Below are 27923 nucleotides of genomic sequence, written 5' to 3' on the forward strand. Positions count from 1 at the left end.
ACCACCATGTACCCCTTCTCTGATGGCTACTTCCAGCAGGATAATGCACCATGTCACAAAGCACGAATCATTTCAAATTGGTTTCTTGAACATGACAATGAATACATGAACTACTTTGATGAAAAGATCGTCACCATTAGAAAACAAATAACTGAATCCCTAAATAGTTATGGTCCTAAAAATCTCGGTTGTCCGGAAAATTTCCGGAGCCTCCCTGATCAGGTGTCAATGGGGACACTTGAGTTTTTTGATACCGTATCGCTCGACACATTTACAAAATTTGTAATGAGTTCTAAACCCACAAACTCTCAGCTAGACCCGATTCCTACAAAATTACTTAAGGAGTTATTTCCTGTGCTAGGTCAGCCAATGCTGAACATAATAAATTGCTCCCTTTCCTCCGGATGCGTACCAAACTCACTAAAAATTGCGGAAATTAAGCCTCTTCTAAAAAAATCGAATCTAGATCCCGACATATTAAACAATTATAGGCCAATATCGAACCTCCCGTTCCTCTCAAAAATCTTAGAAAAATGTGTTTCCCAACAACTGAATGCCTTCCTAAAGACAAAAAACATTTATGAAATATTCCAGTCTGGTTTTAGATCCCATCATAGTACTGAGACTGCACTCGTGAAGGTAACAAATGACCTTCTAATGGCCTCAGACAAAGGTTCCGCATCCGTCCTGTTGCTTCTTGATCTTAGTGCTGCTTTTGACACTATTGATCACTCCCTTCTCTTAGAGAGACTGGAAACCAATATTGGGCTACGTGGACATGTTCTAGCCTGGTTTAAATCTTATTTATCTGAAAGATATCAGTTCGTTAGTGTGGATGGCATATCCTCTGACAAGTCAAAGGTATGCTTTGGAGTTCCTCAAGGCTCGGTTCTGGGCCCATTACTTTTCTCACTATACATGCTCCCTCTGGGCGATGTAATCCGAAATCACAATATTAACTTTCACTGTTATGCTGATGACACACAGTTATATATTTCAATGAAGCATGGAGAAGCCCCTAAATTAGCTATTTTGGAAGCATGCGTTTCAGATATTAGGAAGTGGATGACAGAGAATTTCTTGCTCTTAAACTCAAATAAAACAGAAATGTTCCTTTTAGGACCCAAAAAACAAAGAGCGTTGTTAGCAGATCTCAATGTGAACCTCGACGGCTGCATGGTCGTATCCCAAAAAACTGTAAAAAACCTTGGCGTTACCCTTGACCCTGACCTCTCCTTTGAAGAACATATAAAATATGTCTCAAGAGTTGCTTATTTTCATCTTCGAAACATCGCAAAAATTAGAAAGTTCCTATCAAAAACTGATGCAGAAAAATTAATCCATGCTTTTGTTACTTCTAGATTAGATTACTGCAATGCTCTTATCTCTGGTTATCCAGACAAATTAATAAATAAACTTCAATTAGTGCTGCACACAGCTGCTAGAATCCTAACTAGAACAAAAAAATTTGAACACATTACTCCTGTCCTGGCATCCTTACATTGGCTGCCTGTTAGGGTTAGGGCTGATTTTAAGGTTTTACTCTTAACCTATAAATCAATACATGGACTTGCTCCTACTTACCTTGCTGAAATGATCCAGCCATATATACCTACACGTAACCTTAGATCGCAAGACGCAGGCCTTTTAATTGTACCTAGAATTTCTAAACAAACAATTGGCGGCAGGGCCTTTTCTCATAGAGCTCCACTCCTGTGGAATGATCTGCCAATTAAGGTTAGAAATGCAAACTCAGTGCAAACTTTCAAGTGTCTACTAAAAACTCATCTCTACAGCACGGTTTATAATTAGGTGTAGCCTGGCCCGGGGGCGTGAAGGTGACCAGTAGGCTTGATACTGTCCACCCTTGCTGTCTTGCCAGGTGGGCTCTCGTCGCCACTGGGATGCCCTCCCTCCAATGCCCTTCGGGGGAAGAGTCACTGGCTTGTTGTTGACTCTCTATTGCGCACTTGTGCAGTTGGGCTGTACGCTACTAGCAATACTCGGCCCTCATTCAGGGGGGTTGCGGTTGGTGGGTGTCCCTTTGGTTGATGCCTGGCAATGTGGTTGGATTGATTTCCTGCCTGTTGGGCCCTGTCCGGGGCCTCCCCTGGGTAGGGCCACAGTGTCACCGGACCCCCCCGTCTCAGTTTCCAAGGTGTTACGCTGCTATATTATTGTGCTGGGGGACATGAGGGATGTACTACTAACTTTTCTCAGTTTCCTCCAATTTTAAATTTTAGAAGGAGATGAGGTCCTGGTCCACACCTGCGGATTACCTGGTTTGGGGGGACCGTTGCTGTTCCTGTCCTTGTCCACCTGGTCATACTTCTGACCTAGTCTAAAATCAAATATACTCTGGATTTAGCCAAGAGAAATTTATTTATTATTCCAATTGGACTCTTAATATCTCACCCGGCACAGCCAGAAGAGGACTGGTCACCCCTCTGAGCCTGGGTCCTCTCTAGGTTTCTTCCTAAAATTCGACCTTCTTAGGGAGTTTTTCCTAGCCACTGAAATTCAACACTACTGTTGTTTGCTCCTTGGGGTTTAAGGCCGGGTGTCTCTGTAAAGCACTTTGTGACAACTGCTGTTGTAAAAAGCGCTTTATAAATAAATTTTGATTGATTGATTGAGTTCACTGTACTGAAATGGCCCCCACATTCACCAGATCTCAACCCAATAGAGTATCTTTGGGATGTGGTGGAACGGGAACTTCGTGCCCTGGATGTGCATCCCACAAATCTCCATCAACTGCAAGATACTATCCTATCAATATGGGCCAACATTTCTAAAGAATGCTTTCAGCACCTTGTTGAATCAATGCTACGTAGAATTAAGGCAGTTCTGAAGGCGAAAGGGGGTCAAACACAGTATTAGTATGGTGTTCCTAATAATCCTTTAGGTGACTGTATTTTCTACATCGAGACTCGATGTGTGATTTACGTGTCCCCTTCATTTTTTTGAGCAGTTTATAGAAGTATTGAGAGCCTTTGCCATTACACTCCAGATGAATCTTAGATTAAACCTGTTTCCATTGATTGTCCTTGAGATGTCTCTCGAACTCAAGTGGAGTCCACCAGTGACAAATTCTTTTCATTGGACATTATTTTTGAAGGCACACACCTGACAACATAAGGTTCCACACACAAAGATAAAGTTGGAGTGGCTTTGGGGCAAGTCTGTGAATGTCCTTGAGTGGGCCGGCCAAAACCCAGACTTTAACCCCAATGAACATCAATGGGGAGACCAGAAGATCACAGTTCACCAATGCTCCCCATTCAATCTAAGATCCACAAGAAAAAATGCAAGGAACGTCCCAAATCTAGGTGTGCAAAGCTGGTAGAGGCAAACCCAATAAGACTCAAAGCTGTGATCGCTGCTCATGTACATAATATATTTATGTATTTAAAAAAAATGTGTTGAACAAATAAGTCTGTAACAAAACCAAATGTGGAGAAAGTGAAGGTGCTTTTCAAAGAAACTGTATGTTCCCGCCTTTCTGATGGACAACTTTGCTGATACAGACAACTGAGCTTGAATATTCTTGCAATATGAAAAGACAGAAACATGTTAATCTAGCATTGCACCAGCATTCTATTGCCATTACAGAGATATATATTACGCCCTGCTCACTCAATGACTCACGCTCTTAAAATCACCATTTTACACAAACACACACACAATGGAAAAGGACCAGCTGCCTTGCGAAGAGAGGTTATACTCAGCCAGTGAAAAAAGGGGTGTGGAGAAAGAGGATTGAGGGGGTCAGAGAGAGAAGGAGAGAGAGGGGGCAAAGGAGAGGGACCATATAAAACCTGAAGAGCACAAGGCACACTTTATCCTGCCAGTCTGTCCCACTCTCTGAGCACTCACAGGAAACAACTCCCCCAGCCCTCTTACACACACACACACATACTCATTCACTCAGTTTACTCAGAGCGCTCTCTTTCTCTCACACACTCCTACAGGGAAACACACTAACCAGCCACGCTCTCAAAGGACAGGAGGATGGCTGCATCCATGAGAACCATGAACGGGTCCCGGACTGCGATGGCTTTAGCCCTGATACTTTGTGCTCTTTTCCTACATGGTGAGTAACACAGCTCTGTAATGCTCTCTCATGGCTCTGTAATGCTATCTCATGGCTCGGAAGACCTCTGCATGCTTTAAAACTGAGGGGATCTCTAACTCATCAGGGTACGTTCTAGACTATTATCTTCTGTCTGACTGTGGGTTGTAGTTGACCCAGGAGTGGTGGGAGAGGGAGAGCATGTGCAACGCCAATTCCTATTTCAAACCCTGACTGGTGAATGTGCCAATCAATGGAATTTCTGTCAACTGAATTGCCTTTTTTTTTCTGAACTGTAATGCTTTTGTTACTGTACTTTGACATGAGGCAGCTTGGAACAGTTAGCACCATGTACCTGTAAAAAAAATTGTAGGGGTGCCCTGCCGACACAAAGAGGCTGCATGCTGCTGCTCTTGAGTGGAAAGTTGCCGTTGAGAATAATTATGGACTACATCCTGAGAGCTCTGGGTGGAGCTGTATGCTGATGTGTTTGTGTGTGTGTTTGAGTGTGTGTGTTTGTGTGTGTGCTTGCCTTCCTGTTTTACAATCTTAGCGAGGACTACGATGGTAAAACAAGGAAAGTCACGCAAATTGAGGACTTTTGCCAGTCCTCACTTCAACAAGAACATAGGGTTAAGTTTAGAGTTAGGGAATTAATGAATTAGGCATAAAATTGGGGTTTGGGGTTAAGTTGAGGGATTATGGGTAAGGTTTAGGAATTAAGGTTGGGTTAAGTTTAGGGATAAAGGTTTGGTTATTTAGGCTAAGGTTAGGGTTAGGTTTGATTTAGGGGTTAGGTAAAATACATTTATTTTATTTTATATTTTTATCGAACAAAGGTCCTCACCTTCATAGGAAAACCTGTATGTCTGTAACCTTTGTGTGTGTTCATTTATGAGTCTTAGGGAGCACTGTGTAGAGATGAAAAACAGACTTGTTTGATGAGCATGGAGGTCCATCCGACAATGTTAATTCCAATCAAATCGTTTTAAATCTGGAGACGTCTCCATGTTCAGTAGACATTTCGGCAGCGTGTTTGGGGCTTTCCATCTGTGTTCCCAGACGTTTATTAAGAAGAGACTCATCCAGTGTTTAGTTCTTGGGAAGAGGCAGCGTGTTTATCTTATTAGACGAGAGGCTGGATGGGGAATACGTGTGCAGGTGTGGGTGCGTGCGAGCGTGTGTGCATGTGAGCGTGCATGCCTTCTCGGGATAACGTCACAGGGGTCGTGAACCCTTCAGACTGTTCGCCTGGAGCTGTTTTGGAGATTTCTCTTTCTACTGCTACCTGCCTTTACCCCAAGTTCAGCATTTCTGTCCGAACCACACTGATGATAATTGCATGGTGATGTTACGTCTTGTTCAGGAGACGGTCGGGCTTGGGGCTAGTCCAGCCTATATGATGACTTCTCCAGAATTTAGTGGCTCATCTGGGCACTGGGATGGTAAAACATTTGCTCTTTCGAACAATCCGGTCTGATAGAACACTATTCCAGACTAACCAGAGTAGGAAAAACCCTGCAAAGGGCTTACATTTAAAGGGGACCCTAAAGGAAAGTAACAAGGTCTTAGAACATGTTCTATACACATGCGCTGCACATGCCCCAGCTGTTAGATTTGTAGATTTTAAGTGAAGTAACTGAATAATTCTGATTAATCTCCACTAAGTGACCGTCCCCCTCATTATGCCTTGAAGGGCACAGTTCAGCATACTCTTGAAACAGGGAGAGTATGTGTTTCCCTGGTCTTTGATTCTACTGTGTAATATAGTGAGAATTTATTAGGACAGTCTCTTTAAATATAGGTTATTAGATGATCAGCTATGTTTGAAATACAAACAAGTAGAACATGAGCCTTTTTTCCTTTTTCAGGTTAAAAGCTCTTGGGTTTACTTTAGAGGATATCACAGTAGTGTTGCCACAAGACCTCCATAACTCCTCCCCCATTCCAGACCACAGCCAATCACGCTCCACCATTCACACTCACCTGGTACATTGGTGACACTTGTGTGCCACTTACACTGCTGTGAGAATTTGCCAAGGAATGGTCAGCATAAGGTATTGGGACGAAGCATTTGAAAATCACTGCCAAACCCGGGAACATAAACAGGGGGGTGAATTTTTGTGGGTACAACTTTGTAAATAATTGTAGCAGGTGGTATATGTTTGGGGGGGGGGAAACGAGAATGTAGAGATATTCACACCTCTTGTAAGAGAGCCCTTAGTATTTACCCCTTTCAAACTGAAAAAATTCCGACTAAAGACATAGTCAGATTCCATGACATGCTTATTTCTCCAGAAAAATACTTTTTGAATGTTTCATGGTCAGTTACAGTTGTCTCTAAATTTGGTAGGGGATTTTATCGTGTCTTGTCATGTCTTGTTTAGTTGATGAATCCAGCATCAGTCTAGAATACAGTTGTGGTCTTGTTCTTGAAGGGTAATTGTAGAGGATAAGGTTTAATCAATGACACAGTGGATTTAGGGTCAGTGATGTCATTACCCTGAAGAGGTTAGGAAAGGCAGCTGATTCCAGGGCTCTATTGAAGAGCAGTCTTTGTGCTTCTAATCAAAAGAGCCAAACATTACAGTTAATATACTCTGAATATATCTGGAGACCAATAAACCCATATCCCAGGGGCCACTGGGCTTATATTTATTTCAAACATGCACTTTTGTGGATAATCTGACCTGCCTCAGGGGCCTGAATATTGAGACCGACCACATGACCCCACCGCAAACGCCCCCGGACACTGAAGTGACACTGGGGTGAGTTACAGTGGGAGGGTCCAGTTACAGTTGAGTCGTCAGCAACATCCACACGGCTATGGTGACTCAAGGTTTACAGTGGGTGACTGAGACGGGTGTCCTCAGGTAGCCGCTAGAGCTCCTGGCCACCTGACCATGGAAGGCCACGCATTCCGATGGCACGTTTGGGCTTAGACGTGGAACACTGGAACTGTGCTACGGAAGAGAATGCGCCGCAAGAGAAGAGCAAGAGGAAGCCTCCTATGACTCAACTTGGCGGCAAAACGTGTTTTGTTGGGCTAATATTCTCTCCCGTTTAAGCCCGCCAAGTCAACTGCTCACTTTCATCAGAATTATTGAGTTCATCTTCCTGCATCGTGTGGCTTTGATTCAGCCCTCAAATATGTCACACTGAAATGTGTTTGGCCAGGAAGGCTGAGTTATGTCACACTGACACCTCTTCAAAGACCCTAGCTCAATGTTGGGAGAGGGGAAAATAGATCTATCTAAAGAGCTACTGTATATGCAGAGGGGAAAATACACTTTAACAGGATTCATTTCACAGCCAAACTGGTACTTTACGACCGGCTTCATTGCTTTCTCTAATTCAGGGCCCGTGGTAATTTAAGTATGCCTGATGTGGTATTTCTACAGCATTTGCCACCATTCCAATGGGTGACAAACAGACAATGTGTAATTGTGTGATTTAGACTGAATTACAAACCTTGTGTCTATCTCACACCACATCTTTTAAATATGACTATTTTGTTTCTACAACAACCACTGGACAATAGAGTATTCCTAAGCCAGCTTTACACAGCATCATCATTCAATGTGTTGGAAACCATAAAATCTGATCGAAAATGGACTCACAGTAATGCAGAGTGAAAACAGAAACATTATGAGATATCAGTAGCGGGAGTGAGATGGGATCTCTATCTCTTCTCAGTGATTAAAACAAAAGGAAAGCATACATAGTTTAGTTCAAGGAAACACATGTCATTGCCAACAGAGAGAGGAAGATTGTGCCCTTCATATCTCCATACTTTGACTCTAATGTTCTCTTTAACGGACAATAATATCTCTGGCCAACATAAACAAGAACAAAATATTGGCCCTCTTTTTTTCTCATGGCCCTCAGCTATTGACTAGCATTCCAAACAGTCCCCGGCCAGGATGGTTAACATGGGTTGACGTCATCCAGGGGAGGGCCTGGGGCTTTGATATAATGCCTGGCAGACGGCTGATGTCACAAGCTGTTGGGTGTGTGTCTTCGTAAGCCTTCAGTCACGGTCCAAAGTCACTGAGAGCAAATCATTAGAGGTATCACGGTAGTAGGTACTTTTAACTGGCAAGTGAAAAGTAAGTGGTATTAGTCAGAATAAAGTTCTCATTGGTGTCGTTTTGACAAGTGGGTTAATTCTCACAAAAAACACTGATCCCCTTTGCTGCTTCTCCTACCTCACTCAGACACACACACAAACACACACAAACACACACACACACACACACACACACACACACACACACACACACTGGACAACATCACATGGCATAACTACTGACTCCAATGACAAACATGTGTTCTATTCAACAAGAAATCTCTACTCAAATTTAAAAAAAATATAGAACTATGGAGGGGATTACCATTTTATCTTTAGTAACAACTAAACAGTCTAAATGATTTGTAGACTGCATGTTGCCATTCAAATCTTCCTCGATCCATCATTGCTGTCTCTAGCAATCTTTCCTTTCCCTGTTCCCCTGGCACTCTGGTGCAGTTTCAGGTATTAGGTTGCCAAGTTTGGAATGCCCACAGGCTAAGGAGTTGGATTTGGTCTGCAGCCGAAATCCCAGGCCAGGTGCTGGAAAGAAGGGGAAATGATCTGGCATCTGGAGTCTGATCGTGGGTTCACCACACAACAACAATCCCATACTATTGGGCCTTTAAGCAAAGCACTTAACCCCACAACATGCTCTTCTTCAAGGGACACTGCACTGCAGCCTGACCTTGTTCTCCTCTAATACACATGGGCAGCCTGGTGGGGAAATGAAGAGAGCAAACTAAACGTTTCTTCAGTGTGTTGTATTTCTCTAAACACTAATAACAGAGATGACAGGAACCTGCAAACACGAAACTAAGCCAAAATGCAACGAAACATCCACTAGAATGACCCGGCAGATCAGTTGACCTATCGCTGTCACTGTGTCAAGTGACTTTCACAGTAGACAGTTGCCCCTTCTTTTCCCTACCACCGTCCCCATTGAAATGTCCACCTATCAGGAGCGTCAGTTCAGTCCCAGCGTGCTGGTTCTGCGCGTCTCGGGGTCGTGCGTGAGCTCTGTGAGCAGTGAAAGCGCACTATAACCTTGTGTCTGCACAATCTCACTTCAAGGTCAGTGTCTCAGAGTGTCAGGATATTAGACTAGAGTAGGTGCAGCGTCTGCTACAGCAAGGCACGCTTGTCTAAGATGGTGGGTCTGGCTTGGCTCTTTATGGCGCTGTGTACAGTTTTGCCTGGGGAGCAGAATATGTTTGAAATGAGGCTTTGTTGAGGCTATTACCCTGCTAGAGTAATTGCTCCTGGTAATGTTTAGCTAGAAATGCATTGGTTAGTTGGGGCCCTTCTTTATTCTGAAAACGTAAGATTACATCCTGTTCCTGCGTATTATGGCATTGGGAATTTCTTTTTTCTCGTGGCAGTTTGTGGTGTGTGTGTGTGGGTGTGTGTGTGTGGGTGTGGGTGTGTGTGTGCGTGAGTGCGAGAAAAATGGCAGTTTAACCAGGATGTTTTAGTCACTTACGTTTCCCACCACTTTTCTCTGTCAGTTCTGCCTCCCTCCTTCATTTAAACCTTTGTATGAGCCAGCCGTTGGAGGAGGACAATGCATTCAGAGATCATATTACACAGCCTCTCCCCGTTTTCTGCCTCTACTTCAAAAAGCTATTGGAAGCCATCCCGCAACATCTGCAACTTTGCAACAGTAACAGCCCAGTCAGCCCTGGTTCTGAAAGGGGGAGCTGGGAGGTGTAGAACCTATCAAAGCAGATGGTAATTTAAGCAGAATCCACGCATTATGGAGTCCTTTGGGCCTTGATGAAAAGAAGTGCACTACATGGGGAATGAGTTGCCATTTAGAATGCAGTCTTGGTGTAGAGACGTGAGGAGCTCGTCCTTAGTAATGACACGGAAATACCAGCCTGTTTATTAAGCCTATAACAAAGTGTTATCCACACTTTCCTGATTTTACCTTTTTGGTTTTGAAGGATGGTATTTAAAAGCACTATTGGAAACAGAAGGTCAAATTGTATTTTTGGCAACCCAAGACAAAAAAACATGCATATTTAATGATTTAACAAAAATACAATTATTGGTCTATTATTTTACATTTATTATTTTACAGTGCAAAAGGACAACAGGAAAATGTCTCTCGATGTTGAACAATTCAGAATGTATTGAAAATAACTAAACGCTAATAAAGTTGACAGTAAATATGAAAAGTATTTAACAAGAAAAGGTCGTTTAGGTCCTTCAAAGTACATTTGAATCTAAAATGTTTCCCCATTTAGGTTTGTCCGCAGTTGTAGACTATGACTTCTTGTTTATCTTTCTCCTATAACTGTTAGCTCTTCTGTGTGTGGATACGATTGGTGAGTCTACTGCCTGTCAGTGTGAAGGCCATCTGGGTATCACCGACGGCTCCAGCCTGTTCACAGACTGCCGTGAGAGACATATCCTGTCCAAGGATGTGCATGGATAACATTCCGACCTCTGTCGCTGATTTGGGAATAACAAAAACACCCAGTTTGTGTTTTATTTAAAAACAACGAGGGGCGTGGACAAATATAAAATATCTACTTTCACGACCGGCCTGGATTAAGAAACATAAATATTTCTCACATAATTTTCGTGATGACAGTGTGGGACCCATTGTGACTGTTCCAACCCAGGGTTTTCCTAATTATGGTTTGGTGGTCTGGTGTTTGGGATGTCTGAACATAGGAGGAAACTCTGTAAACTGTATTTGGTATCCAGGGAAACCAGTTCTCTGCTCAGTCTGGCACTGTACAGTAGACTGGTACGGCTGTTTAGTGACTAGAAGTTGGCAGAACGACAATGCTTGCCACAGTGTTCTACCAAATGGAAAGTGTCCTGGTACATAGGATCTCAGTTAACAGTTTAGAAAGGAACGGGAACCCTTTGTTCATTCCTCCAACAGCAGCAATGTTCCCAAGGGGATAGAAGAAATCTAACCTGGCCTGATCTGATGCAACAGGCTAGCCTGAGAGAGTCTGAGAGGTCTACTGTTGACATCTGGAAGTGGGAGAGGGGAGGGTGCAGCAGGCGGGCCGTGACAGCCAAGGTGCCGTCTCTGTGGCCTGGGTGGGGAACCTAGGCAAGCCCCAGGCTGTAGGCTGATCCCAGGGCCTGTCTGGCCCTGAGTAGCTATTGACGTCAAGGGGCTATGGAGAGAGACTGACTAGTGTTCCCCAGGGAGATCTGCTGGTCTGGACTCCTCCCTGTAAGAGGCCCCAATACTGCTTCAGGCCAAGCCAGACCAGGCCAAATCCCCAGCCCTCCCCAGAGAAGAACAAGGCCAAATCCCCAGCCCTGCCCAGAGAAGAACCAGGCCATGGGCCTAATTACAGAGAGGTTAGAGGCCATGCAACCAGGCTTTTGTCCCCTTGCTCTCTGTCTGGCCCTTTAATTTAGTGTGCAGATGTATGTTTATGTTCCATCTCATTATGTTCTCCTTCCCCACCCTGAATCCTGACACTAGTATCCAACAGGAAGCGTAAAAGATGGCTATCACTATGGGAACAGAAGAAATGACAAAGAGACAGCGGGACAGAGGCAAAGAGTGATGACAGAAGACATAATTTTGCAAGAATTCATGAAAAACCTGACAATATGTGCAGATTTGTTTCCCCAAACACTCCTATACTGGTAGCCAGCATGTGAGTGTCTGTAAATAAGAGGTAGAGCGCTTGTAATTGAGGCGTTGTGGCAGTTTGTGGGTGATGAATGCAGACAGGTGCACAGTGTGGCTGGTGGTCAAGATTAAACACACCACCCACCCTGTGGATCTCCACACACACCTCCGGCCTGCCTGGCCAGGCTGTACTGTGCTGAATATTCAGCTGAGTTCAAGTCCTCTGAGCCGGATTGGTAAAACCAGCCCAATGGCCGATGTCACTAGGACCCTTGTGCCCTCCTGGGTCCCTGGGGAAATGAGGACACAAACAAGGTCGTTTGACCAATGCTACAGGTAGGTCACACACTGATCCCAAACACACAAAGCTGGACTGGGGGCATAAGGACATGCGTGTTCCATTGTTCTCTGTGACCTCCTGATTGAGGGGAGAGTTTGGTTCTACTGCTGTCTGTGACCTCTTGATTAATGGGAGAGTCCGGTTTCACTTTTCTCTGTGATCTATTGATTAGGGAAGAGTCCTGTTTGATTGTTCTCTGTGACCTCTTTATTTAAGGAAGTGGAATGTTGTTTTCCATGACCTCCTACATAAGGGGGCTTTGAGTTGTATTTGGGTTTCCATGGAGCCTGCTGTGATCACACAGAGGTTTTACAGGGACCTGTTATCCACTCACCTGGGCTAGGTCCTGTCATATGTCTACTCCCAATGTTTGTTATGTGTGTGTGTTCCTAGTGTGTTATGGTTAAGATGAGTGGCTAACCACAGCATCCCTCCATTAATCTGCCACGAGCTGCGATAGAACCAACATTTTATCCTCTTTCAGTTTTCCTCCTCTGCACTCTCTTACAAATCTGGCAACCGCATTTTGTTTCCTAGTATGAGACCCAAACTTCTCAGGAACACAATGAGGCAATTTGTTCCATTTGTGCCACGATGACATCAGAGTGAAGGACCAGGAAATGCTCTGTACACAGCCTGAGGGATTGAACCCTGTCTCAGAAAAGCTGGAGACTGACACATCTCATTAACTCACATTGTTAGAATCGTTCATCTAGTTCAACAAGTATTAAGACAACAGCATGCCTGAATGGACTGATCCCAGGTTCTATTCAAGTTTTGTATTCATGGCACTGCATGTGTACTTCTGTGAATGTTGTGCTTTTTCAATACTACTTTCTCCAGTCCAGAACCAGATCTCCCAGGCCTGCTCAGCATGTGTGTCGCGGTTAGCTAGGTGTTGGGTCAGGGTTAGGTGTTGGGTCAGGGTTAGGTGTTGGGTGTTGGGTCAGGGTTAGGGCTAGGTGTTGGGTCAGGGTTAGGTGTTGGGTCAGGGTTAGGGCTATGTGTTGGGTTAGGGTTAGGGCTAGGTGTTGGGTCAGGGTTAGGGCTATGTGTTGGGTCAGGGTTAGGTGTTGGGTCAGGGTTAGGGCTATGTGTTGGGTTAGGGTTAGGGCTAGTTGTTGGGTCAGGGTTAGGGCTATGTGTTGGGTCAGGGTTAGGTGTTGGGTCAGGGTTAGGGCTATGTGTTGGGTCAGGGTTAGGGCTAGGTGTTGGGTCAGGGATAGGGCTAGGTGTTGGGTCAGATTTAGGGCAAGATGTTGGGTCAGGTTTAGGGCTAGGTGTCAGGTCAGGTTCAAGGGGAGGTGCAGACCAGACATGGAGATCTGATGGGTGTTTATGGATTGAGAAGCAGAACCAAATGTGGGACCTGGCTTCTATTCAGTCCGGAACACCCACATATGAAGAGACCTTCTTCCTGCCTCTAACGCTCCTCCACAACTGGCTTCCACTGAGCGGCGATAGCAGGACTGGGTTACTCTCCAGGCCAGGAGTAGAGCCTATTTGGCTCTTAACATCTGCTATGGAAACCCCTGTTTGCTATGGCAACTGGACCAATAAAGAGAACGGCTCCCACAAGTGTGTATAGTAACTCCCTGACTGATGACCCGCTGTGTGTTTCTGGGCCTTTAAATGCATTGCACATGCTCCGGTTTGAAGGGGCAGGGTTTTCTGTTTCAGTAGTATCTGATCGTTAGGAGGACCTGCGATTTGTATTTACATCTGTTTATATTTATTTCCTTGTCAAGACCCTCCTTGAGCTCTCCATAAAACAACTGCGTATGTTTGTGAAATTCAGAGCTAACATTTTCACCCGGAATAGCCCTTATAAATGTATGTGTAGACACTTGATGTATATGAGTGGCTATGGCAGAGACAACCCTGTTCTTGGCGCGTGCCCCCCCCACGACCAGGCACCACACTGAGCGACATAATTAATTAATCGGTGCAGTCACTGGCTGAATTAAACTCAGTAGATTGGTTATTTTGGTTATTTTAAAACCCTCATGGAACATGGTTGTCAAGTCAGTGACCTCATTCAGAGAAAATCCAGAGCTCCCTGAAGCCAATACAACCATGATGTCAGCCACCACCCCCTCATCATCCAACCAAACACAGACCTGTCCCGCAGACAAATCACTATTCCTTTCTATACTGAACCTACGTACGTCATTTGTAATTCTATTGGTTGTCCTCTCATTTGGCTATAGAACGTTTGCTTTTTGTTATAGTATAATGGGTCCCGAAATTTTAATTAATGTTGATGGGTACGACCACAACCGGCTGTCGCTGACACTGCCAGGCCCCCGTCAGATCCACACTGCAGCCCGTGATTTAGTGGCGTATGGCAGCCGTGGCTTCCCAGTACAGTGTTACGAGCTAAACCATGCAGAGAAGCACTGGCTGGGGCAGAGGGGCATACTGAGGGTACTCTGGCCTAACACAGAATAGTTGTATCTGGTGCTTTTCAACAGAGCCCGGCCTTCATATACAAAAACACAGCAAACAAAACACTCCTGCAGGGAAGTGTGTGTGTGTGTTTGTGCGGAATGAGTATGTGTGGTCAGGACCTTGGCACAGAACCTTCAAGGCACAGTTGCATAAAATGATAAAAGAGCCCTCCCAAAGACTTTGGGGTGTTGATGACTTACAGGCAGGATGGGTACAGAACAACAGCAAGAAAAACTAATACAGTTACATCACCACCCAAAAGGGCACCTGGCAATTGGGAAGAGAACAGAACAGGTGCTTGGGACCAAGTAGAGCTCCATTTCCTCCAGGTGGTGGTGGTGTTCAGGCTGAGAGCAGGGTCTGGTGGTGGTGTTCAGGCTGAGAGCAGGGTCTGGTGGTGGTGTTCAGGCTGAGAGCAGGGTCTGGTGGTAGTGTACAGGTTGAGAGCAGGGCCTGGTGGTGGTGGTGGCGTTCAGGCTGAGAGCAGGGCCTGGTGGTGGTGTTCAGGCTGTGAGCAGGGCCTGGTGGTGGTGGTGGTGTTCAGGCTGAGAACAGGGCCGGTTGGTGGTGGTGTTCAGGCTGAGAGCAGGGCCTGGTGGTGGTGGTGTTCAGGCTGAGAGCAGGGCCTGGTGGTGGTGGCGTTCAGGCTGAGAGCAGGGCCTGGTGGTGGTGGTGTTCAGGCTGAGAGCAGGGCCTGGTGGTGTTAAGGCTGAGAACAAGGCCTGGTGGTGGTGGTGTTAAGGCTGAGAACAAGGCCTGGTGGTGGTGGTGTTAAGGCTGAGAACAAGGCCTGGTGGTGGTGGTGGTGGTGGTCGTGTTAATGCTGAGAGCACTTTGTCTTGTCTTACGTGTCTGAACAGAGATTTACAAGACTATTCTGAAAGTTTTAGGAGAAAGCCCAGGACTATATATTCAGACTCTTTGTATCCTCATATCCAATGTCAGCATGGTTATAAAGTGTAACACACTCCGTCCACCTGTAACAACCAGCCAAAGGGAGGAGTTGGTTGTCAGACTGAATGGAGGTGGTTGTCATGGTGTTTATATGTGTTTTTAAAGTTTATGTGTGTGTCTGTCTGTTTGTGTGTGTGCATGAAAGAGTGAAGGTAGTAATAATGAAATCATCATAGTGTTATTGCCTCCCTGTCAAAGAAACACCATAATAAGTTGTTCTCAACAGTTGTTCTCAGTTGGAGTCACGAGATAAACAGTTTTGACAAACAGGCCCAGACCAGACCAAATCTCAACCACTAATGGACATAATCTACTGTAATTTACTGTACTGTAGACTACTGTACTTTGCTGGATTTAATTGTACTGTTCTCTTCAAACTTTTTTTATGTCTAGAAATAAGTCTTTTTGGTGTCCTTTAAAAACCATTTTAGCCTACCGTGTACATTACCATCCCTGATTATGGTAATCAAGATGATAGTTACCACATTGTTTGGCCTAGAGACTAACCTCGATTTATTTTTTACCAAAATTGTTGTTATTTTTCAGAGTATATTTTATTTCTCAAAAATATGAATATTTCTTTTAACGAGGTAAAGAACATCACTCACATCACACTGCAAAACATATATGGCTTATGAAGTATATTTATCTTATTTTCAGGTTAAAAACCCTATCATCCTTAAAATAAGATACATATTTCTGAACAAGCTAGATAATACCATTGTTTTTAGAAAATATGCCTTAAATATTGTATAATTTGTCTTGTTCTATTGGCAGATTATTTCACTTATTTCAAGCAAATATCTTCTCATGGATGACATCTATTGTTGACTGACCACATGGATGATTTCTATAGTTGACTGATGACGTAGATTACTTCTTCTGTAGTTGACTGACTTCATGGTTGACCTCCTATAGTTGGCTGACCACATGGATGACATCTCTTGTTGACTGACGACATGGATGACTTCTCCTGTGGTTGACTAATTTATACTAAGGCTGAGTTGACTGCCATTTACACTTAGCCTGAGTGGTGTCAATTTGACTCCCGAATATGCTGTGAATTAAAAGTATTTGCCCTGGGTGGTCAGTGGGGTTAACCAATCACAAAGTTTGCATTCTAAATTGAAGCTTTTGATTCTAAATTGAAGCTTTCGACCCCCTCAACATTAAAATACCAGTCATCCCTAGGGTTGAGTATTTGAGTTCTAACGTGAAAATTAATTCTAACATAAGTACTACTTAAAATGTATCAACATATACATCTGAGCTGTGTGAAGAGATCTTGGAAGGATAGGTCGGCATTCTTTTTCACAATTACTGTATTCCTCTGTGGTCCAAAGACAATTAGCTAGGGCCTTTTATAACACTGTTAAACGTTGAGGATTTATGCCCAGCTAAGACAATTAAAATATATAACCTACCCTGCACATTGTCCATTGCCTTGGTTGGTGCTGCTGTTTGCTGTCAAGACGACAGGAGGAAAGAATTGCACAGGGCTTAGTGAGTTGCTCTGCATATGCTATCATGGTGGCCACTTGGCAGCTGTTAAACATGGGAAACATTGAGGTAATGCTTTAGACTTATTGAAAATGCGAGCTGACTAACATTCATAAAAAGATTTGAATTATGTTGTATGTTGGCTAAATGATTACATTTTCATTACAATAGGTAAAAAAGGCTGTCAATGTCCACTAGAATGTGTTCCCATTAACTCTGAGATTTCCAATGAGATTTCAAACAAGTGTTTCCACACACACATTTTATATTAGCAGTTACACCACAGTGTAAATTGCTTTGTAAGTGAGGTTAAACCATGTGCACTTTTACTGATAAAGAAAAACATTGTGATGGTGCACAGCTGTGTAAGGTTAAGTTGAGGAACACATGTCTGAGTTTTTTTCGACGCTCATTGAACAAGACCAGTCCTATCAATATTCTGAAGACTGAGTTTGAACTGATAGAAGATTGGTCTCTAGAATGCCTTCTCAGATACTGTAGTACTGGAGACAATCTGCCCACACTGAAAAACAAATTGCCAATGTAACAAGACAATTTACACAATATTCAAGGCATATTTTCTAAAAAAATTCGGTATTATCTAGCTTGTTCAGAAATGCATACCTTATTTTAAGAATGGTAGGGTTTTTAACCTGAAAATAAGGTAAATCAACTTTTTTGCAATGCATAGGAGCCATGTCGACATTTCTCCCCATTTAGAGTGATGAATTATTCCAGAATCTGGTCTATGTGCTTGAGGAGAATTAGCAGTGTAGTGTGTAGTAAAAAAAAGGTCAATTCCGGCCCTGATAGTAAATGAAGATGTAATATAGCAAGTGTTCGACTCCAATAACAACATCCAAACATAATAAAATATATGCACTGACCTCATTATTAACTTATATTGATGAATATTTTCCTAAAGTATCACATGACTTTATTAATATCTACTCTTCCCTAGCACTGTTTGCAAGGCTAACCAATGTTATTATAGAAATGCGATCTTTCCTCAAGAATGGGTGTAGAGTCAAAGGTTATGACTTCGGACGGCAGGGTTTATTTGTGCAGGCTGTGGAGAGACTAGTACCAGACAATGTCCATTAATTACCCAGGATTACTGAGCAAATAAGTGGAATTGGTCCATCTTTGGCAGGGGGGGGGGGGGGGCATTGAAGCTGGTGTCAGGGGCCAGGCTGTGTTAACCCTTCACCCCTGGCCACATTCAGACAAACACACCATCCATGTGCCAAAACTCTTCCCAGAAATTAGCCTTCTGTTGGCTCTGGAGCATGTGGCTCTCTTGGCATTTAATGTTGACACAGGCCTAGACCTACAGCTAGGATACCACAGTAAGTAAGCACATGGTTTTAAAAATATTTTTCTAAAAACTACTGTATGAAGGGAGAGGAACCTTAAGTGTTTGAGCGCTCCATTTAGATGGATCAGTATAAGTCTTGCACTAGCAAATGTGAAGCAAAACATGTCTTGAACTGTCCATTTCATTGATTGTTGGTCATTCTTTGCAATCATTACAAAGTGCAAATGCCTTGTCTTAGCGCAGGTCCAAATGTGTTCAATCATTTTAGTTTCTCTTTTTCTCACAGCTGAAGGACAGAGCACCGTTGACACAACGGTTGCACCTGCCACCAGTCCCCCAGCCACCACAGCAGATCCAGATCTAACATCAGCTGTATCAACCAAAAGTTCTGTTACACACGCTGGTAAAAGCTTATTAACGCCCCCAATCCAAACTAAAGCTTTGAGTTATGTTTGCATGAAATGAAGAATGATTTGCAATAGGCTTCCTTACCACGACATGATATTGACCAAAGTAGACTTGTATAAGAATACTTCAAAAAGTCTTATAAAGTATATTTATCTGGTTTCCAAGTTAAAAATATAACCTTAACAAGCTACATGTATTAGATAATAACACTTGGTTTGAGTTAATCTGCCATCAGAATCTTGTTGAGTTTTGTTTTAGGTGAAACAAGTTCTTTTGACTTTTGAAGAGAGAAACTGAAACTGAATTGAGACATCAGATCAATATTAACAACCTTTCAGACTGAAAACTGCTCCTTATATTAAGAATTGCTAAAAATGTGTTTTTTTCAACTAATTTCAAGATACCTGCCATTTTCGGTTTCTTAAATATTTGTGCTTGTGTGCATGTTTCAAGAAGTCTTACCTAGTGTAATTTGTCTTGTTCCATTGTCAGATTCTTTCACTTATTGCAAGCAAACATCTCCTTGACAGCAATTGTTGCAGTGTATGCCTGTGAACAGCTGGTATTGTTCCTAACACTGACAACATCTGCAGGATCACGGTGGACAGACATCTAACTCTTCCGTCTTTGTGCAGGTTTAGCATCTGAAGTCCCCACCGGAACCAGATCAGGTATTACTTGAATTGGTGCCTGTTCTTTCCCTTTTTCTGCCTGCTTTTCTCTGATGTTGATGGAGGACAAAATAGTGTGGATTGAACTAAACACAACCCACTTTCAACAACAACTTTCTCCAAAATGGCCTTCAATTCATCTGACTTGATCTGTGTGCTTACATCCAGGCAACAGTCAATCTGTAATATTTATATATATGTTTTCCTATTACCCGTTCAACTCCACCAGGACATGCACGTTTGTCTTTTTTTCTTTTTCATTTCTTTTTACCTCAGGGGACAGGGTTAGAAAAGGGTCGAAATAGGGGTTGTGAGTTGAGACTAGTTGCCTGAACCCTGGTTTTGTGGTCGACTGGGCTGGGTATTTAAAGAGGCCATTGCTAGTGCCTAACCTTTCTGTTTTCAATTTAAACTTCAGGTCTTGATACCACCCTGGTACACCAACAAACTGGGTCCGTAACCGCTGACGTCCCAGTTGGTGACACCGCTGGAACCAGCACTCCTGGATTACACCTGGATGATAGTTTCACGAATATTTACATTAAAATATTTAGAAACGCAGAAGCCTCTGTAACCACTGCTGGACCTGTAGCAACGCAAAACTCTGAGGCCACCAATACGATGGCCCCTGTATCTCTTGCGAATGTGAGTAACGCTAAATGACAAGATCTCACTGCGACGCCTACTGAAGTTATGTTAGAGATTTAGGACAGCAAAATAATGTTCCCTGTATATGACAATGCACATTTTAATGTAGCATCCTGCGAGTGGTAGGAGAGATGGGCTGGTTAAAGGAGAGATAAGTGGTTGAATAGAAACAATGCTGTTTCCGTGTTTCTTCAGCCTACCGTTGAGTGTGTGGACAATGAGAAGATAAAGAACAAGGATGCAGTCAAGGTGCAGCTTGCATCAGGCTCCACCTGTGTGAGTATCCACATGTTTTACTGATGTGGTCAAGTGGCTCTTTATGGACCTGTCAATGTCATAATAGCCTCTGTCCCCGTCCAGCTCATTGCAAAACAATACAGGACAATACAGACCATTTTACCACAGGAAAGTTCAGTAAAGAAAAGTACAGTATATTATAATAAAGTACACAACAGTAGAGGAAAGCCCAAACTACTTCAACGGTTATTTCAGGTACAGTGCAGTTGCCATCTCCCCACCCCCCGAGCCTCTGCTACAGTTTGTACTGTATTATCACTTGTTTCCAGCCACAGCCTTGTCATAGAGATCAGCCGGAGGAAAGAGGCTGGGGGGATTTACCACGCAGCCCAGGTGCCACGTTTTGTTCTACCCTGGCTGTTATCTGGGTCCAGGCACCTTGGCCCTGCAGGAAGTCTGTTAGCCAGAGGATCATGAACACGTTTCAGACAGCTCGGTGGAAATATAAGGTCTAATGAAGATCTGTACACAGACATTCTTTGCCGTTGTAGATCGTCAGTCCGTCTGTCGTCACGGACGGCAAATGAGGAGAAGGACTGGTGTTTCCACGCTGGGCTTCTCTGTGGGTTCAGGGGTCAGTGGAAGAATCAGGGGTGTTACACAGGTCACTGGGACGGCGGTGGCCTCAATGGGCTGACTGATGACAGGATCATTCCATTCACCGGTGTTTCCGAACAGAAATTCAAGGGGCTCAACTAATTCTAGCGTTATTCTGCCACTTCACTGGTGACACAAAACAAGCACACTTGTATAGTTTGATATCACAGTATGTTTTTTGAAGACAGGGCCATCTGTGCTGGGTCAGGAATACATCCCTGCTGCGTAATTTGCTCAACGTTGTCAATATTGACACCAGGTTAGGGCTGAGTGTAGGATATTAAGTTGAGGGATAGTCTGTATAAGGTTCTACATGAACATGACACAGAACGTGTAGATGGCTGACCAGAGAACTTGGGCTGGGACGTAAGTAATGTTGATCTATCTCATTGTACAGACAGAGTCATTCCCATAAACCGAGATCCACTACAAAACAGTGAAAAACCTCTCGGTGTGAAAAGTCCTGGAATGTGGTCTCTAAGAAACATGTGCTGTAAATTCCCATGTGAAAAGTTGTCCTTTCTTCTGGCGTTTCAGTCAGCACTGGCCATAAAAGGGTGCAGCTAATAATAACATTACTATAAAGAACACATATTAGTCCCCCTCACGGCCTCCTGTGCCAATCACAAACAGCACTTTCGTAGAGCCCACTTTTGAAAATAAATAGAAATGCAGACATTGTGTTTATGGTTGCCAAGAGCGAGTCTGAATTCATCCCTGAGAGGCCTACTGAGATGAATGTTAGAGATCCTGAACACACCGGCCTTCACGACTCACTGCTGGAGCATGGTTATGGAGAGACGGAGAGAAAGGCAGAGAGAAGGAGAGAAGGAGAGAAAGAGAGCTAGAGGAAGGAGCGAGGGGAGAGAAAGATAAGGGAGATTTAGAGGGAGAGAGAGTGTGGGAGAGGGGTGAGAACGTGGGAGAGGGGTGAGAGATAGAAGGACAAGGGAATTGGCACAGAGAGATGGAAAGGGTGGAGGCAGAGAAATGGAGAGGACAGGACAGGATGGGGAGGAAAAAAGAGGACAGGACCCAGATTGGTCTTGTACTATAGGCTGAAATATGCTTTTTTGTGGAGGGTTCCTCCCTACACAGAGGATAGCTCCATGTCATGGGGAGGCCAGGCCAGCTGCCGCTGTACTTCTGGGCCAACTGACTGACTGTGGATGCAGTGTTTGCGTATAACCTATGGGGAAGAGAACCTCTGTCTGGATCGCATTACACTGAGTATTGAGGGAGCTGTCCTCTCCCAAGACTCATGTGCGATGTTATGATGTCATAGTTCAAGACCCAGGTGGAAGAGAGAGAAAAGGAGAGAGAGAGAGAGAGAGAGAGAGAGAGAGAGAGAGAGGGGGGGGGGAACGAGGGGCGCAGGGTGTGGTTGCCTAATCATTTCCCCCTCCAAAGCCATCTCTCTTCTGTTACGCAAACACAAAGGAATATGGCGAGGTGAACACAGAGTCTCACACACCCAGCTGGACCCATTCACAAGAACACCCTCATAGTAAACATTTAATGCTCTTCAAATCCACTGTGAATCATCTGAGGTTCATCAACAATGCTGCGCAGAGAGGGAGAGAACACTGAGAAAAAGAAGAGTGTGGGTTTGTGGGAAAACAGCAGACAGCTCTAAACCAGGCTCCACTGGTGTGGTGTCGTTCAGACGAGGACAGACAAATGCTTTGCCGTCTAGTCCCATCGAATCACTGTGAAACAGAGTAGGTAAAAGACTAACTACCAGAGTCATCATCGAAAACTGTGTTTTTTTTTACACATCATGAATCATTGTATGTTCATAGTTGATATTTTAGCATTTTAATATGGTCGTTTAACCAAGGTGTTTTCCCACAGTCGCACACCAAGAGTCTCTTTGAGGAGCTAGCCTGGTGTCCCGGGGACTGCAACCTTCAGATTTTCCAAGAGGATAACTCTAACACAATGGTTCTGACACGCGCTGATGGTGTGTTACCCTGTATCGCTTATTAAAATGTGTCATTTGTCACTTTGAATCCTGAAGTTTTCTAATTACTAACTATGCACTTTGCCCACTGGTCTGTCCTTTACAGGTCCTGTCAAAGATTTGGTCGAGAGCTTGAACTCAGAAAACATCAAGAGCCAGGTATGTTATCTTCTACACATTTATATTTAAAGGACCAGGACATTTTAGTCCTATTTCCTTCCTGACGTAGAAGAGTGGAGGGTTTTATTCAGAGTTATAGTATTTTCAGAGACTCATTTCAAAAGGCGGAGTTTCAGAATGTCCCTGCAAAATGGCCAGGTCCTCCGCTCCCCAAGCTGGTGAAGCTGGCTACTCCACTGGGGTCCCAGGGCAGGGACAAGCTTTGACTAGGCTGAGCTGGAGCTTCCAGCCTGACTGCGGGGGTGGGATTAGTAAGAGACCAGAGATAGAAGAAGGAAAAGCTTGGGTAGGGATGTAGGGTTCAAACGTAGAATAAAGGTAGCGGACGGGGGGGTTCCCCTTGCTGCCCCCCGTGGGCCAGCACCGTGGTCTAGTAGTGGATGTTAACCTCAAGTGGAAGCCATCAGAATGAACGGAGGAGCCATGTGACATAGGAGACACCAGACAGGCTGCAGGGTTCTGGATAAGAAGAAATTGCAAGAATGAGGAAATTGATAGATCCATTTGTCACTGTAAATTTGATAAGGCCGTCGGGCTGTTGTTAATTGTCCTCCTTTTTCACTGCCTTCCATTTTTCATACAGTAAGTAATTCTAACATCAAATCAGTGGCTCATCCTTGTTTTTGGAAAAGAAACCCAGATTTTTGACAGTATCAAAATCCAATATGGCACCAGCTGAGAATATTCTCCCCTTCTTCGGATGAGTCACTAGGGTCTCGATCTGATCTGTATGAACACTGTAACCAACGTCATCCTCTCTCTCCCTCAATCATCCTCTCTCTACAGCTGGGTGTGGTGGAGGCTGCTCCTCAGCGGGGTGAAAACCCACCTACTGTGCTGATATCCCTGTTAATCACTGGCCTGCTGTTGGCAGCTGCCCTTATTGGAGGCTACTGTCTGAAGAATCACTGTGGACACAATGCCAAGGGCATGAGACTGGTCAGTCACCATTTATCTCTTACACTGGCCCACTTTTGAACATGTGCCTCGGCCTCTGAGTGTTTCTTTCTCATGACCTCATTTGTGTGTTGTGACTTTTGCTTCAAATGTATTGTTTGTAGACTATCAAACTCCACGTTCTTCTAATATTTAATACCTACGTTTCTTCAGGCAAAAGGATTTTCTGTTTCATGAGATTTCGAGCACTGATGAAAATCTAAATGGGAAACCAATCCAAACGCTTTGTTTAGGGAGAATTGTTGCCAGCCTTGTAATTAGAAAAGTTCTGGCAAACCATCACAGAGGAACTTATAGCCACACTGTCAGTGACAGCAGCCCACGCCCTAAAGAATGAGCGCTATACAGCGAAATGCAGCTGGTGTGCGTTTGTGTGTGTGTGTGTGTGTTTTTCTGTCTGTCTGTGTGTGTGTGTTTGTGTACAGCTTTTGTGAAACTGTTTTCAATCATTTGCCAAAAAGTCCCAGCTGTTTTCATCTAACACCATTCAGGAGTGACATCACATCATAAACACCCGCAACCAGCCGCAGAGAGAAACACAGTGTTGCTAGTGGAGTGATAAAGCCACATGACTAAAAGTGCAACACTACGAAATCCCTGCTTTAATTCTGCCACAGATGCAATGTCAATAGAAGGATCCCACAGATGTTATGACTCTCAAATTCTGTTCCACTCATAATGAGACTTATGGTTTATGGTTGTTTTGATGTTTATGGCTGCGATGTCTGTATGTTGCTCGATATGTTTATTTGTGACATTCAGAATCTGGTGGAAGTATTGTATACTTCTTATTATAGCCATACAAGAAATCCATCAATGTTGGTTTTTCAGCTGTGTAAACAAAGTATTTTCACAATTTATTAATGCCAGCAAAATCATTAAATCATTGCATGTATTTGGACTCATCAAGTCGTCTTTACTGGATTAAATCTAAAAAATCTATACTAACATTAACATTGAAAAAAATGTAAACCAGAAAAAAAAATGACATTAACGTTGCTGGTTTAAATGGTTTGCTTTGTGTTATTACTGAGGCTTGCGCAGAAAATATTTGCAATATTTTCCAAACAGCTGTCGTTTAAACCACTTTCCCAACAAGATAGACAAAACGTTAGTATTTCATATATTCCACTACTTCAGAAATTATTAGTTACTTTAGCATTAATGCATTTAAGCCCCAGTAAATGTACTTGTAGTTCAAGTTCAAATCTAGTTGATTTTGTTATTTTGTATTCAAGTGTCAATACATAAATATCCAATTCATAATTAAAATGCAAACATAGTTTGTAAAAAAATATAAAAAATTATAATTTACCCACACGCCATATTGTGTTCACATTTACGTGCATTTAGCTAAATGAATACCCATTTTTACTAATAGGGTCATTATAGACAGAAATGTATTCGTTTGCTATACTGTTTGAAATCAAACGTGCTATCAATAGTTTAACATCATCAGCTTACACCCTCCTATTCCAGTTAGTGCTATATTTTACTATTCATCAAAGACTGAAATGTGGAAACAACCTTACTCCCATAATGCTCCTTGGTCCTGGAACGAACTACAACATACCTTAAAAATGTGGACAATGTAGCATGGTGAGATTGTAAAGGTCTGATGGTGTGAAGTTGTCTCTGACTTCTGCACTTGCATTGTATTTTGTATGGACACATTGATATCCAGCAGATTTTTTGCTCCCTGCAACAAAAAAAAAATCTAAACTCAAGGGCCTTTTAAATGAAAGCACTAAAATCAATAATCTTTTGAAATCAATGGGACTGGAACAATAATTACAGAGAAATACACTTTCTGTTTTTTTATGGATGGCAGTAGTCGAACAGCATGCTGATGTTGACAATGTGTGTGTGCATGTGTGTTTGCACGTGTGTACAGGCTGAGGAGGCGTACCCAGTAGATGAGGAGAACCAGGGAAACACACTGGTGTCTGTGGCTCCTCTCAACCCCCCTGAGACCCTAGAGAAGCCTGCCAACGGGGACTCCCAAGAGGCAGCCAAGACCCAGCCCCCTCCCACCAACGGCCACTCCACCCCCAAGACGGCTGATACTGAGCTGTGAAGACCCCCGCAGACCCCATGGAAAGAATGAAGGACCCCTCCAAAACCCTACCCTTGCCCCCAGAACACGACCAGAACCCCCGAAGACCCAATCCTACCGTGGGCATCAAGGACAAGAACGCCACCCCTTCTAACCCCACGTAACCCTCCCCCTTTTTAACAACCTGAATGGGGAGGCAACCCGGTGCCAATCCTTATGTAAAGTCAGATGGGATTATGAAGACGGCAATGAAAATGATAACGGTTTCGACAATGACAGAATGATAATGATCTTAATGATGATGTGAGTGCTAATGGTGATAATGCAGAGGGCCACATCCCTGTGCCTGGGATGCTGATGTCATGCAGAGCTGGATGTTGGGCTGGGGTTGGGACTGGGTGGGGTGGGAGGTTTTACGTCGTTAATCACCACTGGCTCCAAGACTGCAACTGGGGTCACATCCGCCGTGTGCTCAATGTCCACGCCCAGGAGGGGTCCTGTACTGCACGTCATCAGGTTGCAAACCTCCTCCCTGAAAAAATGTAAGCACAACATCACTAACATTCAGATTAGTCCTTGGTTGATCGTAAAATAGAGAAAAGAAAATAACACATCCTTGAATCTGATTACAAACTTTCTCAGAGTAGAATTAATGAGAGCTCTGAGCCTGTTTGGTTATCTGTCTCGGTGTAATGGTTTTTAAGTATGTGTGTGAGTCTGTGTCAGTGAATGGTTCTGTAACTGTACTTGAGTGTGTGTGGGTTAGCTTTTAAAAAAAACTGACATTTTTGTTACATGTGTTGACAAGGTGATGGCTTGGGGAGTTTGGTCCCAAGTGTTGGAAGAGAGGGGTCCTTTTTTGGTGCTTAATCTCACTGTGTCAATCTGTAGGAGAGTAAGCAGGAAGGAATTCTCCCCTTCATTACTGCAAGAAGAAGTGCAAGCTGAACCCAGGTCAGCCAATGGCCAGAAAAAGGTTTTAAGAAGTAAATGCACAGTGTCACCATGCTGACTGCTGAAAACCATACCAGACTGCATTGCTTAAAGTATGTGAAACAGTGTGGTGTATATATAGAGAGGTCTGATGCGCCAATCCTTTTAAATCAGTATTAAGCTCCTTTTAATGCCTTTGTAATGGTATAGAATTAGACCATTAATACAGTATTCTATGGAACAATTCTGTATAGTATAATATTTCTGTTTTGTCTTTTTCTTCTTGAGTATTCACACATGCTTATTGTAAGCTGAAGAAATCCCCTTTGCCATTTTACAGAGATACTGGAGGACTGATCATTTGCAGAAACAAGTTGTTGTTTCTTTTTGTTACATTTTCATTTCAGGTTTTGAATTTAGAGTCCAAGATATTGTTTAGGTCTCTGTTAGTGTTTCGGATACACTAGATGCATTCTGTTTGAAGATAGGCCTCCTCAGTTTATGAAGACCTGTATTTTTGCCAACACAACCTAATCTATTGTTTAAAAAAAAGCATATATTGTTCTCATTAGCTTATTTTTGCCTCATTGTGTATGATGTCATATTCCTGAGTGAACCTTGTAAATCAGGAACAAGAGGTGCCTTTACACTTCCAATTATACAGAACATTACATCAATGGGGTTATATGTGAAGACATTCTGACATCAGTGCCTTCTGAAAGCTTATGGTTTTAAGAAACATTTCGGTGCAAAAGTGGTTATCTTACTTTCATTTCTACTTTTCATTAATTGCCTGTCTAACATTCCACAATGACTCTTTTAATTCTACTAGCAATATAAAGTTCAAAGACAGGAATCTGTTTCAGAAAATAAAAATACTTTTTTGTATAAATGTT

The 27923-nt window shown here is 43.4% G+C and overlaps 1 protein-coding gene across 1 annotated transcript; it reads left to right on the forward strand.

The window, feature by feature from the left end:
• The first annotated feature begins 3828 nt into the window (after window positions 1-3828).
• On the forward strand, window positions 3829-27923 carry si:dkey-261h17.1. Its single transcript, XM_010890532.4, has 9 exons — window positions 3829-4093; window positions 18604-18720; window positions 19361-19396; window positions 19815-20041; window positions 20240-20320; window positions 22793-22901; window positions 23008-23060; window positions 23868-24020; window positions 25933-27923. Exons 1-9 carry the CDS (start codon window positions 4012-4014, stop codon window positions 26113-26115), a joined length of 1041 nt encoding a protein of 346 aa, XP_010888834.2. The 5' UTR covers window positions 3829-4011; the 3' UTR covers window positions 26116-27923.

This window comes from Esox lucius, chromosome 12, assembly GCF_011004845.1.
Source record: "Esox lucius isolate fEsoLuc1 chromosome 12, fEsoLuc1.pri, whole genome shotgun sequence".
Lineage (NCBI taxonomy): Eukaryota > Metazoa > Chordata > Actinopteri > Esociformes > Esocidae > Esox > Esox lucius.

Bases quoted from the DNA above. Each gene is read 5' to 3' on its own strand.
- si:dkey-261h17.1 (XM_010890532.4), top strand. From the start codon at position 4,012: ATGGCTGCATCCATGAGAACCATGAACGGGTCCCGGACTGCGATGGCT. The intron at 20,042-20,239 runs GTGAGTAACGCT...GTGTTTCTTCAG, and splicing joins CCCCTGTATCTCTTGCGAAT to CCTACCGTTGAGTGTGTGGA. The intron at 22,902-23,007 runs GTGTGTTACCCT...TGTCCTTTACAG, and splicing joins GGTTCTGACACGCGCTGATG to GTCCTGTCAAAGATTTGGTC.